Source organism: Daphnia pulex, chromosome 2 (assembly GCF_021134715.1).
Source record: "Daphnia pulex isolate KAP4 chromosome 2, ASM2113471v1".
Taxonomy (NCBI): Eukaryota; Metazoa; Arthropoda; class Branchiopoda; order Diplostraca; family Daphniidae; genus Daphnia; species Daphnia pulex.
In genome coordinates, this window is record NC_060018.1 from 3703892 (window position 1) to 3719230 (window position 15339).

Here is a 15339-nt window from a genome sequence, read left to right on the forward strand (position 1 = left end):
AACAGCTGTGCGAAACGGACCCAAAAGTTGGGACCCTGTTTCGCATTTTAGTCTTTGGGTCCGTACTAAACTGCGAAATCGGTGTTTGCGAAACGTCGCAGTGTAAACGTCTTGGTAGCAGACGACAATGGACGCCGTCAACAAAAAAATTGTTAAGAGTTTCAAATTTTCGAGACTTCGAGTTTCGCGCACCTTATGGCTGGTCTATTTGTGTGTTGACTATGAATACGGAATACCTTGAATGCAATATGCAATAGGTGTTTTTAATTAGAAGATTGGTATAAAAAAATTTATGGAACTTCTCGTTTCCATGTATCAGTATCAATCAGATTAACATTCTTAATTTTAAGGGAAGTTTTAGTTGATTAAATTTTAGCTTGATTTGGAACATGGTAGCTTTGATTTTTAGCTTGATATAAGGCACTCATACTGTTATGACCGATTATTTCTTTGTGCACGTATCTACTGGTTGATTAAAATTATTTAATGTAATGTATAATCCCTGGGCCATTACCTAATATTTTATTATTTAAAAATATCACCATATCGTGCTGCTCTATGTCTTTCATTAGTTTAATAATCGTAAAATGCGCATTAAAACATACAGGGGTAGTGGCGAAGAAATCGAATTTGATTGCCCCCCTTCCTCCTTTAATGCCTCATCATAGCGGGAGACAATGAAAAATGGCGGCAATCTCCGTCAATTTGGACCTCTGTGGGGAAAAGGAAAACTATTTGTTTCGCAAGATGTTTCGCTCTTTAGTATGCCCTCCGGCATTTGGTCCCGCGAAACGGTTCCAAAATTTTGGTCCGTTTCGCACAGCTGTTTCGCATTTTAGGCGTTTCGCGTTTCGCGTTTCGCTTTCGCAGTTTAGGGACGCCCAAGTTGCTCTATTTCTCATAAATGAAAGAAAATTCGAAACATCTTAAGAATATTTTGTCAATAATTGAAAGAATTTTTTTAAAGAATTTCCAGATAAAAAAATTTCCGCAAAATAATTTATGAAACGAAAGATTAAAGTGACATTAGTTCCCATGGCAACCGCTTCGTCCGACGTGGAATTTTTTTTTATAATTTATTCAGCTGCTGGAACGCCGATCACTATTCGGTGTGTTTGTTGATCTTAAGTTTGCACACTTTGACATTACATTAAATGACGTGAAAGTGAAAATATTACCGTAATATAAGTTGTACAGTTAGTTCAATTGATTATCAATCATGACGGATCGTCGACAAATACGTGAAGCAACCCGTATTGTTATTTTATGTGTTTTCTGGTTTGTGCTCCCATTTCTTCAATTATTTTGATCTGAACCAGGTCAGCTTTAAGTTTGTTTTTCCATTCCTTAAAGGTATCTCATCTCATCCAGCAACAATGTAATTGGGAAATGGGTTTTAAACGAATTCCCTTATCCAATGACATTAACAATGGTCCAGCTGCTCTCCATTTCTCTTTATTCTGGTTTTTAATTTAATGATTTATTTAATTTATTAATTTGTAGTTTTTTTTATAAATAGTTTTGTTGTTCCTAATTTCCCTTAGGTCCTCTTCTAAAATGCTGGAATATTCGCCCAGGCCTACAAAGCAGCTTTTCAAAAGATTACTATTGGAAATTGATCATCCCTCTTGCATTTGGAAAGTTCCTTTCATCGGTCTTCTCCCATATTAGTATATGGAAGGTTCCTGTTTCATTTGCCCACACAGGTACTAAGCCAGTAGACTGCTCCTATAAAAATATACATCAACAAATAACCGAATTTAAATTAAGCTTGATTGTACTTTAAGATATATACATTATTTTTGCTAATGCCCATTTGTTTACTATAATAGTGAAAGCCTCAATGCCACTATTCACAGTGGTACTGTCCAGGGTCCTTATGGGAGAAAAACAAACATTACCTGTAATTTTAATTCACTTCATCTAGACATTTAGTAATCCAATTAATGTACTGTTTATTTCATTTCAAGGTCTATTTATCTTTGATTCCAATCATCATGGGAGTGGCAATAGCTACCGTTACTGAAATATCTTTCGATGTAATCGGAATGTGGAGTGCTTTAGTAGCGACGTACGAAATGAAAATTTAACTTATTTATTGTCCAATTTGACACATTTTTTTTTTCAAACTTAGGTGCGGTTTCAGCTTGCAAAATATTTTTAGTAAAAAAGTCTTACACGACACTGGAGTCCATCATTTGAGACTCCTTCACATGGTATTACATTAATATTGTGTTTGGTTGTTCGGTACATGGCTTAATTTCATGAATTATTTGTTCTAGTTAGGCCAACTTGCTCTACTGATGTTCACTCCAGTGTGGGCAATTTTTGATTTATGGAAAATCATTCAACACACAAACATCGTAAGTGACGAGGAGTTCAGAAAGCTCTTTATGAATGGTTTTTCTGCCACAACATTTACGATAATTTTTTTTTTTTATTATTGTTAAAGGAACCGGAGACTAATATGTTCATGATTTTCACCTACCTCTTTCTCGATGGACTGTTAAATTGGCTTCAGAACGTAGTGGCCTTCAGTTTACTTCACTTAGGTGGGGATTATTTTTAGAAAGAGATTTCTCAAGCATGTTTTAATTTATTTCGGGGTTATTTATTAGTTACGCCATTGACTTACGCTGTGGCCAATGCCTCCAAACGAATCGCAGTGATCAGTTTTTCGCTGTTCATGTTGCGCAATCCGGTGACCTCTACAAACGTGGCAGGAATGGCACTTGCCATTTTCGGTGTTCTCTACTACAATAAAGTAATCTTAGCATATAATTGCGACATAATAACCTGAAATTAACCGAGATATAATTTCGTGTAGGCAAAATATGATGCCAACTTACAAAAGAAGAAACTTACTGTTTTACCTCTCGTTGATCATAGCAACGGAGGGGTTGTTGGTCACAAGTTTGCCCTGAATCGCTTCCAGCACATATAATGTACACAGTTTAAATACAAAAAAAATATCCCTATATATTCTTAATATTCCACATACCAAAACAAACCCAGTCTATATATAATTAAGAAACCTTTTAAAATCTCATTGTAGATTTCACTTATTGTGCCAAAGAAAATTCTTCAAATTGCTGAAAACATCTGAGTCATCATACAGATAGACCATAGAACTTCTCAAGCTATCCTGCAATGTCCACCTGTAAAAGATTATAAACCAAAGTTAAATTAGCCTTCATAATCTATTGCTTTAATGTAGTTATTTAATCCATACCTATGGAATTCGAAAAGCCACAAAACCGATCCCCAAACAAAAGCAGCAAACCAAGGCCAAACTTCGAAATTTGGCTTGCTGATATAACCTTCTTTAACAGCAAGTTTCGCAAAGGCCACTGTAATTCTTGACAACAAATAGAGTACAATCTGCCAAAACAAAAATAGATATTAACGTTTTCCCGGTAAAAACGGACCTGCAAAATATTTCACAAATGATACCTGTTCGTTGATTTTATCATGAGTGCCAAAAACGAAATAACCGCCGATGAAAGCTGATATGAATGGATGAACGTTGCCTTTTCCTCCCTCCACACGCCGCATAATAGCCATCAGGGTTTTGTAGATCAAAACGAAGGTGGCTAAATTTTTTGAGTGTGTATAAGTAGCACGCAGAATCCAGGCAAATTTGTCTCTTAATGAGCCACTTCTGAATAAAAAAGTCATCACCATCGCATGCGGGAATCGGATTTTGGCTCCATATCTGCATAAATTCGAAAAGCAATAGTTATAAATATATTTTTTGAACTCTCGACTGGCAGAGCTATCAACTATAATACTTAGCTTGAGATATACATAGTTTATATAAATTTGCAAGAATTGCATAATTGATTTGATTAAGTCATGTAATTTGTAGTTAAGATTACATTGATATATATGAATAGTAAATTGATAGCAAGTTCACTGTAGCAATCAGGCTACATTTTATCGCTGATGCACACATTCATGGTAAAAAAAATCAACCTGACAGATAAAACAATTCTAACTTTTAATAATAATCGAGCGATTCAAGCCTAGGGTTGCAAACGATGAAGGTACCTACCAAAAACATTATAATAAAAACCAAACATGTTTTACTTACACGGCTCCATTTCGAAGTCCTTTAACAATTGCTAGTATCGGGTGATACGGGACAGGAGAAGAACTAAGTAGCTGGTGGAAAAGCGTTGAAAGACTCATTATGGCAGTAGCTTATATTTATTATATTTACAAGAAACAAAATAAAGGCTTTCTTGGCATTTCTATTTAACTTCAAGGGCAAATTTGTTATTCTGACAGAAGCAGAAACAAATCCGGTCGCACTTCATGACCGGATGGAATGTCGGCTGTGTCCATGTTGCCAGAGTTATATCTGGTCTATATTTCTTAAATTTTTATCTAAATTAAGAATGTTATATAGATCTCTTAAGACATTTAAGTTTTAAAAATATTTTTAAGGCATAAACTTGATCAAAGAAAAATTTATCTCATTACCTCCTTATCCTGTGTGTTCATCGATTGAGTTTGGCAACGTCTTAAATGCATGGCGGATTGGCGACTTTGACGTGATTTTTTGGTAAAAAAAGTTCGGTGTAATTACGGTGTTTCCATCAGTTTCCTCAAAAACAAATTTACGAATTTTTCAAAGACAGCATCGGAATCGAAAAAAGAGAATGTTGGTGACGTTCAAAACCCTTCAGAATACTACGTTTCAAATTGAAATTGATCCTTCCAGCACGGTAAAAAACTTGATCTCCCGGCTACAACCGACGTTGAGCATTTAGTCGAGTCATGCATTTTTTTTTAACTCGGTTACTATAACATAGGTCAAAACTCTAAAGGAAAAGATAGAGAAAGAAAAGGGTGTTGATTATCCAGCTGTCGGTCAGAAGCTCATCTATGCAGGTTAAATTTGAAAGTGACGTGCATTGTAATTTATTAGGTAAGCTGACAGCTTTTTGTTTTTTTTTTACAGGGAAAATACTTGATGATGTTAGTGTTTTGTCTGAACATGGAATTGATGAGAAAAAGTTTATCGTCATTATGGTTACAAAGCCCAAGGCTAGTGAACCAGCTACTACTACCCCAGCTGAGACCACAACACAGCCAGCGGCCACACCTGCTCCTGTTGTAGTACCAGCTGCAGCTCCAGCACCTACATTGGCAGCTCCACAAGGAGATGCTTCTGTTTCAACAGGGTATGTAAAAGTTTAAACAACAATTGAAATATTCTAATTTTTTTTATTATAGGTTATTGGCTGCTGAATCAGCACTGATTGTTGGGGATGATTACAATCAAATGGTTCAGAACATTATGGATATGGGCTATCCTCGTGATCAGGTATGTGTCATGTCCAGTTAAGTGTTGTCTTGAGTAAAACATGAACTGTATGTTTGCAGGTCGAACGGGCTCTTAGGGCCAGTTTTAACAACCCCGACAGAGCGGTCGAGTATCTTCTGACTGGCATACCTGACAGAGCGGACGTTGGTGAAGGTGCCCCGGGTGGTGGTGGTCAAGGTCCCGATGAAGCAGCACTCGAATTCATTCTTGGTGGAAGAGGGCAATCGGAAGCTGCATTATCGATGGAAGGAGAGGGTGAAGAAGGCGACGAGCTTGCTCCTGGTGAAGATCCCCTTGCTTTCCTGCGCAGTCAACCTCAGTTCGCGCAAATGCGACAAGTATATTTACCTATTAAGTTTCTTGATTCATGTACTTGAATTATGTATTCTTCCTGTAGGTCGTCCAACAGAATCCATCTCTTCTGAATGCTATTTTGCAACAAATTGGTCAAACAAACCCTGCACTTCTTCAAATGATTTCACAAAATCAAGCAGCCTTCTTTCGAATGTTGACTGAGCCCTCTTCAGGCACAGCAGGATCAGCTAGCGTTACACCTGCTAGCGGTGCTCAACCAGGAACGGGAAGCGGAAGAGCAGCAGAGTCACCTCGTCAGGGCCAGGAAGAAGGTGCTGGAGACTATTTTGCTCCTGGTGTCATACATGTTACACCCCAAGATAAGGAAGCCATAGAGAGGGTATACAATATTAGTAGTTTTATGTATATAATTTAAATCAATGGCTTTATTTGTTTACAGTTGAAGGCATTGGGTTTCCCTGAACATTTGGTAGTACAGGCTTATTTTGCGTGTGAGAAGAACGAAAACTTGGCTGCTAATTTTCTTCTTTCTCAAAACTTTGATGACTGAATATTTTTGACTTGCTGGAAGAAAACATGCGAGTGGGGGCGGTTACGAAATTGACGGAAGAGCTGCTGAGTTATTGTAAAGTTGCCCAATTTTCTTCCTGTATCGAACGTTTGCTCTAGCTGTCACCATCTTTTCTGTTTCTCTACTTTTCCACTAGAGTGGCGTTCATTTTGCAGTTAATTACTTGCTGTTTCCCGCAACAAAATAAAACCCTGTATTGTTTGGAAGAGCGTTTCTTGGGTCATTACTTATTAAAAAATGCTCTGAAATGTTCTTTAAAAAAATCTTTTCTGTGTTGTGCCGTGTACCAGCACTTGCCTTTCTTTGAAAATAGGAATACAACAGCGAAAGGATGAAACCCTCTGTTAATAGTTTGTATTCTCCATTATGATTGGTGATTGATTAACAGAATTGTGTTGTGTGTGGTGGAGTTGCGAAAGGCGAAAGGGTGTGGTGGTGTTTTCATAGTAAAAATTAGTAAAAACATTTACCGCAAGATGACGCGTTAAATACCAAAACAAGGGGAATGGAAGTGAAAATGTCACAATTGAGATTTGAGATTCGATGATAAAAGTATTAGAGCCCGGTTAAGATAGAGCACCTTGTGATTATTTATCAGTAGTTTTTTATTGATAGTAGATCACTGGATTATCATATCAAAAAATAAAACTTCGTCATTGTTCAGAGTAACTCGAACACTTGTTACTTATTGACTGTATTCGTTAACGTAGATTGATTGAACTTTCTCCTTTAAATATCCCCTAAATATTTCCTGCCCATAAAATGGCCTCACAAGCATGGTGTCAAAAAGAAAAAGTGAAAAACAAAGCCTGGTTTGTTAGGATTCTTCTAACAGTGTTTTACAGGACCATTGAGATAATTTCAGATATGGTGTTTTGGCTTATACACAAAAAGAAAGAAAAAACAATTCTCCCTGCATTTGATAATCTCCTCTTGCTAGAGAGCGCTTCTAATCTGGCCAGGAAAATCAGAACTCGTAAGGTATATCTAGTTGTTCCATCAAGAAATTCTGGTTGTAGCGCAAAATTTGATGTGTCTCTTAATGCAATTTTTTAATAGGTAACCAGTGAAGAAGTAGTAAGGGTTTTCATTGGCAGAATCAAAACTGTCAATCCAATCATCAATTGTGTTGTTGACAATCGATTTGAGTTAGCATTAGAAGAGGCTAAAAAAGTGGACCAATTGATTCAATCTGGGGAAAAGGATGAAAAAACTCTTGAGCTGGAGACCCCTTTTCTTGGAGTTCCATTTACCATTAAGGATTGTTTTTCTGTGACAGGTATAGAAGTAATTTGCCACAAACACTGTATTATTTTTCAATAAATTTCTGTGTTGTTTGTAAATTAGGCTTACGCTACACTGCTGGTCTAGTAAAACGAAAAGATATCATCGGTCAGTTTGACTCGGATGTTGTGGGTTTGATGAAGAAAGCAGGTGCGATAATTTTGGCAGTTACCAACGTATCCGAACTTTGCATGTGGTGGGAATCGAACAATAATGTATACGGTCGATCGCGGAACCCCTACGATACAAATAGAATAGTTGGTGGTTCGTCTGGTGGAGAGGTACAGTACCGATTAATTGCATTAAATAAAACTGAACCATATTATATCCGGCCATTATTATTTTTATTTTTTTTAATTCGACTTTTAGGCCGCACTACTTTGTTCTGGAGGTTCTCCGTTCGGAATCGGTAACTAGCTACCAAATCATAACCTATTTAATACCACGACTGAAAATATTTACATAATTTCGAAAGGTTCTGACATTGGCGGATCCATCCGTATGCCTGCGTTCTTCAACGGAATATTTGGACATAAGCCTACAAGGGGTAAATATTCTCATCAATAAATTTGATATTCTTGACAAATAAATCCAAAATTACCGTGTTTTGATTTTAGAAATTGTAAGTAACTATGAACAACAGCCAGTAGCTGAGAAAGTTTTACAGACATTTCTGGTTACGGGACCAATGAGTCGCTACTGTTGCGATTTGATGCCAATGTTCAGAATCTTAGCTGCTGATAACATAGATAAACTCAAGTTAGATGAAAAGGTAATGAAATTTAGTCAATATAAAGCAATCTTCATATTTAGAAATACCTACTTAATTTCTCATTAAATGAAGGTTTCTGTTTCTAAACTGAGATATTTCTATATGGAAAGTTTCGGCAATATTCCGCTATTGAGTCGTGTACATCCGGATTTAAAAGAGGCTCAGTTGAAAGTAGTGCGTCATTTTCAGCAGGCTTACAACATCCCTGTTTCGAAGGTAGGCATCGAAATCATTAAAAGAAAAAAAAAGACACAAATTCATTTAAATTTACTTAGATTGAACTGTCAAAATTCTATCACGCAATGGAAATTTGGTTCGTGAAAATGAGTACTGGTGGTAATCCGCCGTTTGCGGCGGAATTGGCAATGCGACAGGTGTGGTCTGAAGCCTTCCTATCTATACCGAAAGTGAAAATTATAACTATTTTTCCATAATATCTTTTAGGGCCAAGTTTCTGTTGGGTTAGAGTTGTTGAAATTCTGTGTTGGACAGTCTGATTACACCTTGCCTGGACTTTTTATGGGGTTCTTGGAAAAATTTAGCCTTCCTTCAACGCATCCAACATCCGTAAAAATGTTGGCAATGTGCGATGAACTACGACGCGAGATACAGGTAATCGATATTAATTTCTTCTTCTTTTAACATTTCAAAAGGGGTTTTCGTTCATTCACTAAACCCTTTGGACTTTTCAGGAATTACTAGGTGATGACGGCGTTCTACTAGTTCCACCACATCCAACTGCGGCACTCTACCACAATCAGCCGTTAACGAAACCACTCAACGCTGCCTACACAGCAATCTTTAATGTGCTCGGTTTCCCCGTCACGCAAGTCCCACTTGGTCTTGGTTCATGGGGCGTCCCATTAGGAGTTCAAGTAATTCGAATAATAAATTTTTGCGATTCTAATCTGCATGCATCACTGCTACTTTTGCCCATTAACAGGTTGTCGGCAATTTGAATAATGATCATCATACTCTGGCAGTCGCAGCTGAACTTGAACGGGCTTTTGGCGGTTGGGTATCTCCTTCGGCCGTAAATTGCTGATTCATTCCATGGGTCTTTAACAAACCTCGGAAAATGAACACAAAATTCCTACTTTTAGCCTTAAAAGGGTTTCTACCAAGTCAAAGGAAGCTATAATTATACAATGGCGCAATTAATATATTCCGCTTTCTTTTAAAATCAAGGTGATAATACGAAACATAATTTCGTTAATATGTTCACCGTTATCATTGTGCAATCTACTTAGCAATACAAATAAAAAATTAAAATAACAGAATTTCAAAGTTTACTAGTTTACTAGTGTGAACAGATTTTATCGAGAGACATACACGTTACAATATTAAGGTAAAAAATAATTTCAAATTTTATAAATGTCAATCACGCTTAGTGCTTCGCCTTCTGGAGTGTTTTCGTTACTTTGTTTATCGTAAGGCACAAAAGATCCCTGTAATAAAATACTGGACTAGAAAATCTAACCAAAAAGAAAAGACAGAGCAATCACGACAGCTAAGATCACTGCTACAGAAGCAACAGCAATGCAAATAATCTTTTTCTTTCGGAATGAGGACTGTTTCTGTTTTGCTTTTTCTAGACAAATTTTACCGTCATCCACCTGAATTGCCGCCTGAGTGATGTTCATTTCTGTGCTGTCAATCACATCTCCCTGTGCACATCACAGTATTATTTTCGCGATATTAAAAGAAGTGAAATATTAAAGATTTAAAAAATACCTGACACTCTACCAAAAGGTTAAGCTCAACGAACAAATCATGCATTTCCTGAATATTCTTTTCCAAGGCAAGCAGTTCTTCATGCCGATCTTCTAAGTCACGGAGAGCCAGTTTTGCCGCTTCACACTCTCCAAACTAATTCGTCATTTCACATTAATACAATAATGAGATCAAAAAAATATAAGTATGTAATACCTCTTTCGAAAACACGGATACTCCACTAGCCAACGCCGCTTCAATTTCATCGTCACCCATATTGTAGCCAGCTAAATAAAAGTACATTTTTGTCTAGCCACTATAAAAGTGAACAACTTTACAGTCACTAAGGGTAGAAAAAAAAACACTGACCAATTTCTAGTTGACGCTGAATCCGTCTTTTACATTTGCTTTCATACATGTTTCGAGTAGAACACAAATCTTCCCAAATTCCCTGAAATCTAAAATATTTTGTTGAATAAAAGTCATCCACAAACGGCGTCTTAAAAGGAATAGGAAAAATAATAAGACCTGTTTGTGAGAGAGGATTGCATGTTGCTAACCATTCGAAATTCCGTATCGGACAGTTTTTTATTGCCGAAATCCTTTGCGGATGACAATTTCAAATCTTGATGTTCAATAAACTCACTTTTAGGAATAGAATTAAAGTTTGATCATGAATTCTGAGAGTACCTTTCAAATCTTTTCCTATTTGAGTCATACTGGTAGTGATTAATTTTGATAACTTTTCCAATTTCTCCTTTGAACCTAAATTATTTGCACAGTAAATAACTGCATTCTACATAGCTATGTGATCAATTTTCTTTTATCTCTACTTTTTTCCGTTGTAGAAGAAGAAAGGATGTTTTCATGCAACACCTTTATTTCATTAACTTGTTGCTGAACTTTCCAAAGTAATTCCTGTATGCCTTTGGTTTTTTGGGGATACTTAAAAGGATATTACAGCAACTATAATGTGTGACGTACATACTGTAGTATAATAATTAAAGAATACTTTGGACTGGTGTGCACTCACTGCCAACAAAGCATCACTTTCACTTCCTTGACTTTCTCCATTTTTTTCCTACAAGGAAATACAAACAATGAACCAGTACCAGCAATCAGGAAAATTTTGAATTGATAAATCTGATGAAGGGCAAATTGGATGCTTTAAGGAATAAATACCTTCAGTTCCGCTAACCTGTCCTTAGGCATTTTTGTTTATTTGATCTGGTTTAATAACTAGAGAAAACGGTAAGACCATCTGAGACAAACACCTGTTGATGCAAGGTGTATGTCGGACTGTGAAATAAATTCGTTCTGCTACGACGTGACCACTCATATCAGCAGCACGTCACGTATCACGTGACGCTGGTGGAGTTCTGAAAATTTTTTCATTTTAACTTGCGCAACATAACTTCCTGACTCACTTCCTGATTTATTCGTGATTCATCACTATCTCATCCTGGCTACTTGATACGTGAAAGGAGAGATTTGCACTGATCTGGCGAATATTTCTCTTTTTGAAATCAAAAGACTGCATTTCTTTTTAAATAAAAACCAAATTATTTGTACATACTGTTAATGTGTTTTGTACATTTTAGGAAAAAACCGTATTTAATAATGTAAATGGTATTGAAATCACGCGGTGACTATCGTTATAGCCTACTAACACCGCCAGATGTAAGAACTCAGGTATGGAATGCGTTGCAACGAGCAGCAATGCAACATAGTCTAAAAGAGCTAGGCGAAACTAATCATCTCTCAACCTTTCGTTCAGCGGTACATGCATCTTGATCTAATCAGGCAATCTCTCACAAGAACCAGACTATAACCACATGCCAACAATGCTAACAAACGGACATTCCACCTTGCTGCCAACACATTATTTAGACATGCAGTAGAAATGACGTGACCACAATATGAGATTGACTTCTTAACATGTGTACCAAAAGAAATAACGTGTTGGCCTTTAACATAACGAAACCGCGATAATAAGGTTGAACAGCCATTTATCGCGCTTTGTGGCAAAGTTGATTGATACATTACGAGACGAAATGCAGAGTGCGCAAGCAGTTTTTAATTGTTTGTTATTTTGCCAGTGCTTGTTCAGAGTCTATTACTCTGGCTTGTTGTTCAAAAACTGAAATAATATTTGGACAGAGCAGAACTTGTTATCTCTTTTATTTTCCATCCGCTGGTATCAGGTTGCGATAACCCCATAGATAAACACGCACGCCAGCATAAAGACGGAGCATGGATCCTCATTTCATGCCACCCGTGTACCGCAGTTTAAAGAAAGAAGCTGCAAATAAGTTGCCTCGAGAACTCTAATAGCTAGCCAAACATTTCAATGGCGAACTTGCAAGTTTGGTGCCAGGAAGAAAGCGTTCAAAATAAAACTTGGCTTGTTAGGCTTCTTCTCACCGTGTTTTTCGGAATCGTCCAAATAATTTCCGATGCAATATATTGGTTCATTTACCGAAACAAAGAGAAAACCCAACTACCTGCCATAGAAGACCCGATCTTGTTAGAGAGTGCAACGAGCTTAGCCAAGAAAATCAGGACACAGAAGGTGAAACTTTTTCCAATAAAAAATTCATTTCAATTTTTTAAAGATGAAAGTTCGCCTTATTAGATAACCAGTGAAGAAGTCGTCAGCGTTTTTATCAATAGAATCAAAGCCGTGAACCCAATCATCAACTGCGTTGTTGATAATCGGTTTCAGCTGGCATTGGAGGAGGCTCAAAAGGCGGACAAATTAATTCAATCCGGAGAAAAGGATGAAGAAACCTTAGAATTGGAGACTCCATTCTTTGGAGTCCCTTTCACCATTAAAGATTGCTTTTCTGTAGCCGGTAAACTCTAATCGTGAACGACATTGTAAGTAAACTAATTGAACCGAGTTTCTTCTCTTTGATGCATTGCGCTCGGTACGCACGTGCGGATTGTTTAGGATTGCATTATACTTCCGGCCTAGTGAAACGAAAAGACTTGATTGGCCAGTTTGATTCGGATGTTGTCGCTCTCATGAAGAACGCTGGAGCTATCATGTTGGCAATCACGAACGTACCCGAACTTTGCATGTGGTGGGAATCTCTCAATAACGTTTATGGTCGATCACGCAATCCCTACGATACCAACAGAACAGTGGGAGGCTCATCTGGCGGAGAGGTAAACGACGTGAAAAATACGAATAGAAGAATTAATTTAATATGTTTAAATCTGTTTATAAAAAGGCCGGTCTTCTTGCATCTGCTGGTTCTCCCTTCGGAATCGGTAATTTTAAAATGATCTCTAATTTTGATCCCTTTACAAAATGCGACGGAACTTTGGGGACTTATGGTTTAAGGGATGTGAGACGGTAGAATAGCTAGAGCAGGACCCATGAATGGCACGGACCCAAAGAAAAATTACATTAAGCGCGACTTACCGAAATGGAAATTGGTTGAGCCCGTCCAGAATTCACAGAAATTTACCTTCCACGTCCATCACAGTATCAAAGCAATCACCGAGTGTGACTGAGTGAACTAGAGCACTGTAAGCACTTTTAAGAGAAGTTACACAAAAAATCACATAACGAAAACGCTTACAAACCAAATTTTAAACACGCCACAGAGAAATACACCAGCACACCTGACTCGACTAATGACAAAACACTACTGCCACCAAGCTAGTAAGCTTCATTTTGGGTGCGAATTTTTGTGATGTAAAAGAGGAAGGGTCAGAAAACTAAGATCAGGGAAGGGTTTACGAAAGAACCTTTTTTTAAAAGGTATACCCAACCTTCCCCTACCTCCAGCTTACTAAATTTTTTACATATTATACAACGCAATGTAATATCGGGTAATATCGATAAGATGGATCGTCTTCAATGTGATGACTTTATTTTAAGTGATTATCTTATAATGTCGATAGTTCAAAAGTGAGCATATTTTCCAAAAAGGTTCCGATATTGGTGGATCGATCCGTTTACCAGCATTTTTCAACGGAATCTTCGGCCACAAACCAACTTCAGGTAGAGCAATCTTTTTGTTCTGTCAATTAGGTCAATACATTATACGCTCAACATTTATAGGAATTGTAAGTAATCACGAACAACAACCAGTGGCGGGAAAAGTTCTTCAGACTTACTTGGTAACCGGTCCGATGAGTCGATTCTGTTCAGATTTGCTTCCAATGTACCGCATCCTAGCGGCTGACAATACAAAGAAATTGAAACTGAATGAGAAGGTAACACTACAGTTGGCATTACACTCGATTTCAAATTTCCAATTCCCATTTCACATTTTAGGTTTCCTTGTCCAAAATACGCTATTTCTACGTGGAACATTTTGGTAAAAATCCGATTTTGAGCCGCGTACATCCGGATTTAAAAGAGGCTCAGAGAAAAGTAGTGCGACATATCGAGAAAACTTACAATGTCCCTGTTCAAAAGGTGAGGATGAAATCAACTTTGGGAGCAAAGACAATAATTAAATGCGCTTAAAATTTCACCAATTGTCATTGGTTGTCGTTAGATGAAATTCCCAAAATTGTACCATGCGATGGAAATGTGGTCCGTCAAAATGACCGCTGCTGGTAATCCACCATTCGTTGCAGAATTGGCTATGGGAAAGGTATCTTACCAAAATACTGTATGACTTTCCTCGAGGATAAAAAAAAGACTAAAGGTTTTAATTCAAAAGGGACAAATTTCTCTGATTGCCGAGTTTCTCAAGTATTGTGTTGGCCAATGTGAGCACACATTATTTGCACTTGCTATGGGATTACTGGAGAAACTGTGTCCTCCTTCAACGCATCCTTTGTCTGTGAAGATGATTGAAATGTGCGATGAGTTACAAAAAGAGCTACAGGTAATCAATAACAATCAGTGATAATTTCCATAGAAGGTGTTAAGAAAAATTCCGCTCCATCCACTTTGGGCAGGAACTTTTGGGAGATGATGGCGTTCTACTAGTTCCACCCCATCCTACTGCTTCCTTTTATCACAATCAATCGTTAACAAGGCCTTTCGACTTTGCCTATGTGGCGATTTTCAACATTCTCGGCTTTCCCATCACTCAGGTGCCACTTGGTCTTGGATCATGGGGCGTTCCATTAGGAGTCCAAGTACAGTCAATTGTTTTTTTCTAATAAGCTACTAAGGAATTAATACCTGGCATTTTTGGTGTGTTTTAAATAGGTGATTGGTAATTTGCGCAACGATCACCTGACTCTGGCCGTTGCAGCTGAGCTGGAAAGGGCGTTTGGTGGATGGGTATCTCCTTCGCCAATCTCCTGTTAGTTCGCGAAACATCTAAATTTGTCTTGAATTATTTGCAATAAACCATTCCTAATTTTCGACCCAAAATC

At 37.5% G+C, this 15339-nt stretch overlaps 6 protein-coding genes across 6 annotated transcripts; 4 read left to right on the top strand and 2 right to left on the bottom strand.

Annotated features, from left to right (window-relative positions):
- Positions 1–848: 848 nt before the first annotated feature.
- LOC124188484 (solute carrier family 35 member E1 homolog) lies at positions 849–2978 on the top strand. The gene is made up of 10 exons (XM_046581128.1): positions 849–1278; positions 1354–1463; positions 1545–1706; positions 1833–1903; positions 1971–2071; positions 2135–2216; positions 2283–2363; positions 2453–2552; positions 2619–2764; positions 2828–2978. The coding sequence occupies exons 1-10, from the start codon at positions 1220–1222 to the stop codon at positions 2942–2944; spliced, it is 1029 nt and encodes a 342-aa protein (XP_046437084.1). The 5' UTR covers positions 849–1219; the 3' UTR covers positions 2945–2978.
- LOC124188490 (peroxisomal membrane protein 4-like) lies at positions 2960–4346 on the bottom strand. Its single transcript, XM_046581135.1, has 4 exons — positions 4094–4346; positions 3454–3715; positions 3233–3381; positions 2960–3158 (listed from the first exon to the last, which is right to left on the bottom strand). The coding sequence occupies exons 1-4, from the start codon at positions 4189–4191 to the stop codon at positions 3059–3061; spliced, it is 609 nt and encodes a 202-aa protein (XP_046437091.1). The 5' UTR covers positions 4192–4346; the 3' UTR covers positions 2960–3058.
- Positions 4347–4501: 155 nt separating this feature from the next.
- On the top strand, positions 4502–6555 carry LOC124188483 (UV excision repair protein RAD23 homolog B-like). The gene is made up of 8 exons (XM_046581127.1): positions 4502–4567; positions 4644–4730; positions 4818–4896; positions 4967–5189; positions 5242–5332; positions 5392–5670; positions 5730–6026; positions 6087–6555. Exons 2-8 carry the CDS (start codon positions 4665–4667, stop codon positions 6195–6197), a joined length of 1146 nt encoding a protein of 381 aa, XP_046437083.1. The 5' UTR covers positions 4502–4567; positions 4644–4664; the 3' UTR covers positions 6198–6555.
- Positions 6556–6704: 149 nt separating this feature from the next.
- Positions 6705–9551, top strand: LOC124188479 (fatty-acid amide hydrolase 2-like). Its single transcript, XM_046581122.1, has 11 exons — positions 6705–7199; positions 7278–7497; positions 7566–7783; positions 7872–7911; positions 7978–8049; positions 8120–8274; positions 8347–8490; positions 8550–8648; positions 8719–8886; positions 8967–9149; positions 9218–9551. The coding sequence occupies exons 1-11, from the start codon at positions 6981–6983 to the stop codon at positions 9317–9319; spliced, it is 1620 nt and encodes a 539-aa protein (XP_046437078.1). The 5' UTR covers positions 6705–6980; the 3' UTR covers positions 9320–9551.
- A 3-nt stretch (positions 9552–9554) lies between these two features.
- Positions 9555–11365, bottom strand: LOC124188485 (syntaxin-1A-like). The gene is made up of 9 exons (XM_046581129.1): positions 11170–11365; positions 11000–11068; positions 10821–10932; positions 10678–10752; positions 10516–10612; positions 10357–10445; positions 10204–10274; positions 10009–10143; positions 9555–9941 (listed from the first exon to the last, which is right to left on the bottom strand). The coding sequence occupies exons 1-9, from the start codon at positions 11197–11199 to the stop codon at positions 9750–9752; spliced, it is 870 nt and encodes a 289-aa protein (XP_046437085.1). The 5' UTR covers positions 11200–11365; the 3' UTR covers positions 9555–9749.
- An 877-nt stretch (positions 11366–12242) lies between these two features.
- Positions 12243–15324, top strand: LOC124188478 (fatty-acid amide hydrolase 2-like). Its single transcript, XM_046581121.1, has 11 exons — positions 12243–12559; positions 12623–12842; positions 12941–13158; positions 13224–13263; positions 13931–14002; positions 14063–14217; positions 14279–14422; positions 14505–14603; positions 14673–14840; positions 14914–15096; positions 15170–15324. The coding sequence occupies exons 1-11, from the start codon at positions 12338–12340 to the stop codon at positions 15269–15271; spliced, it is 1623 nt and encodes a 540-aa protein (XP_046437077.1). The 5' UTR covers positions 12243–12337; the 3' UTR covers positions 15272–15324.
- Positions 15325–15339: the final 15 nt, after the last annotated feature.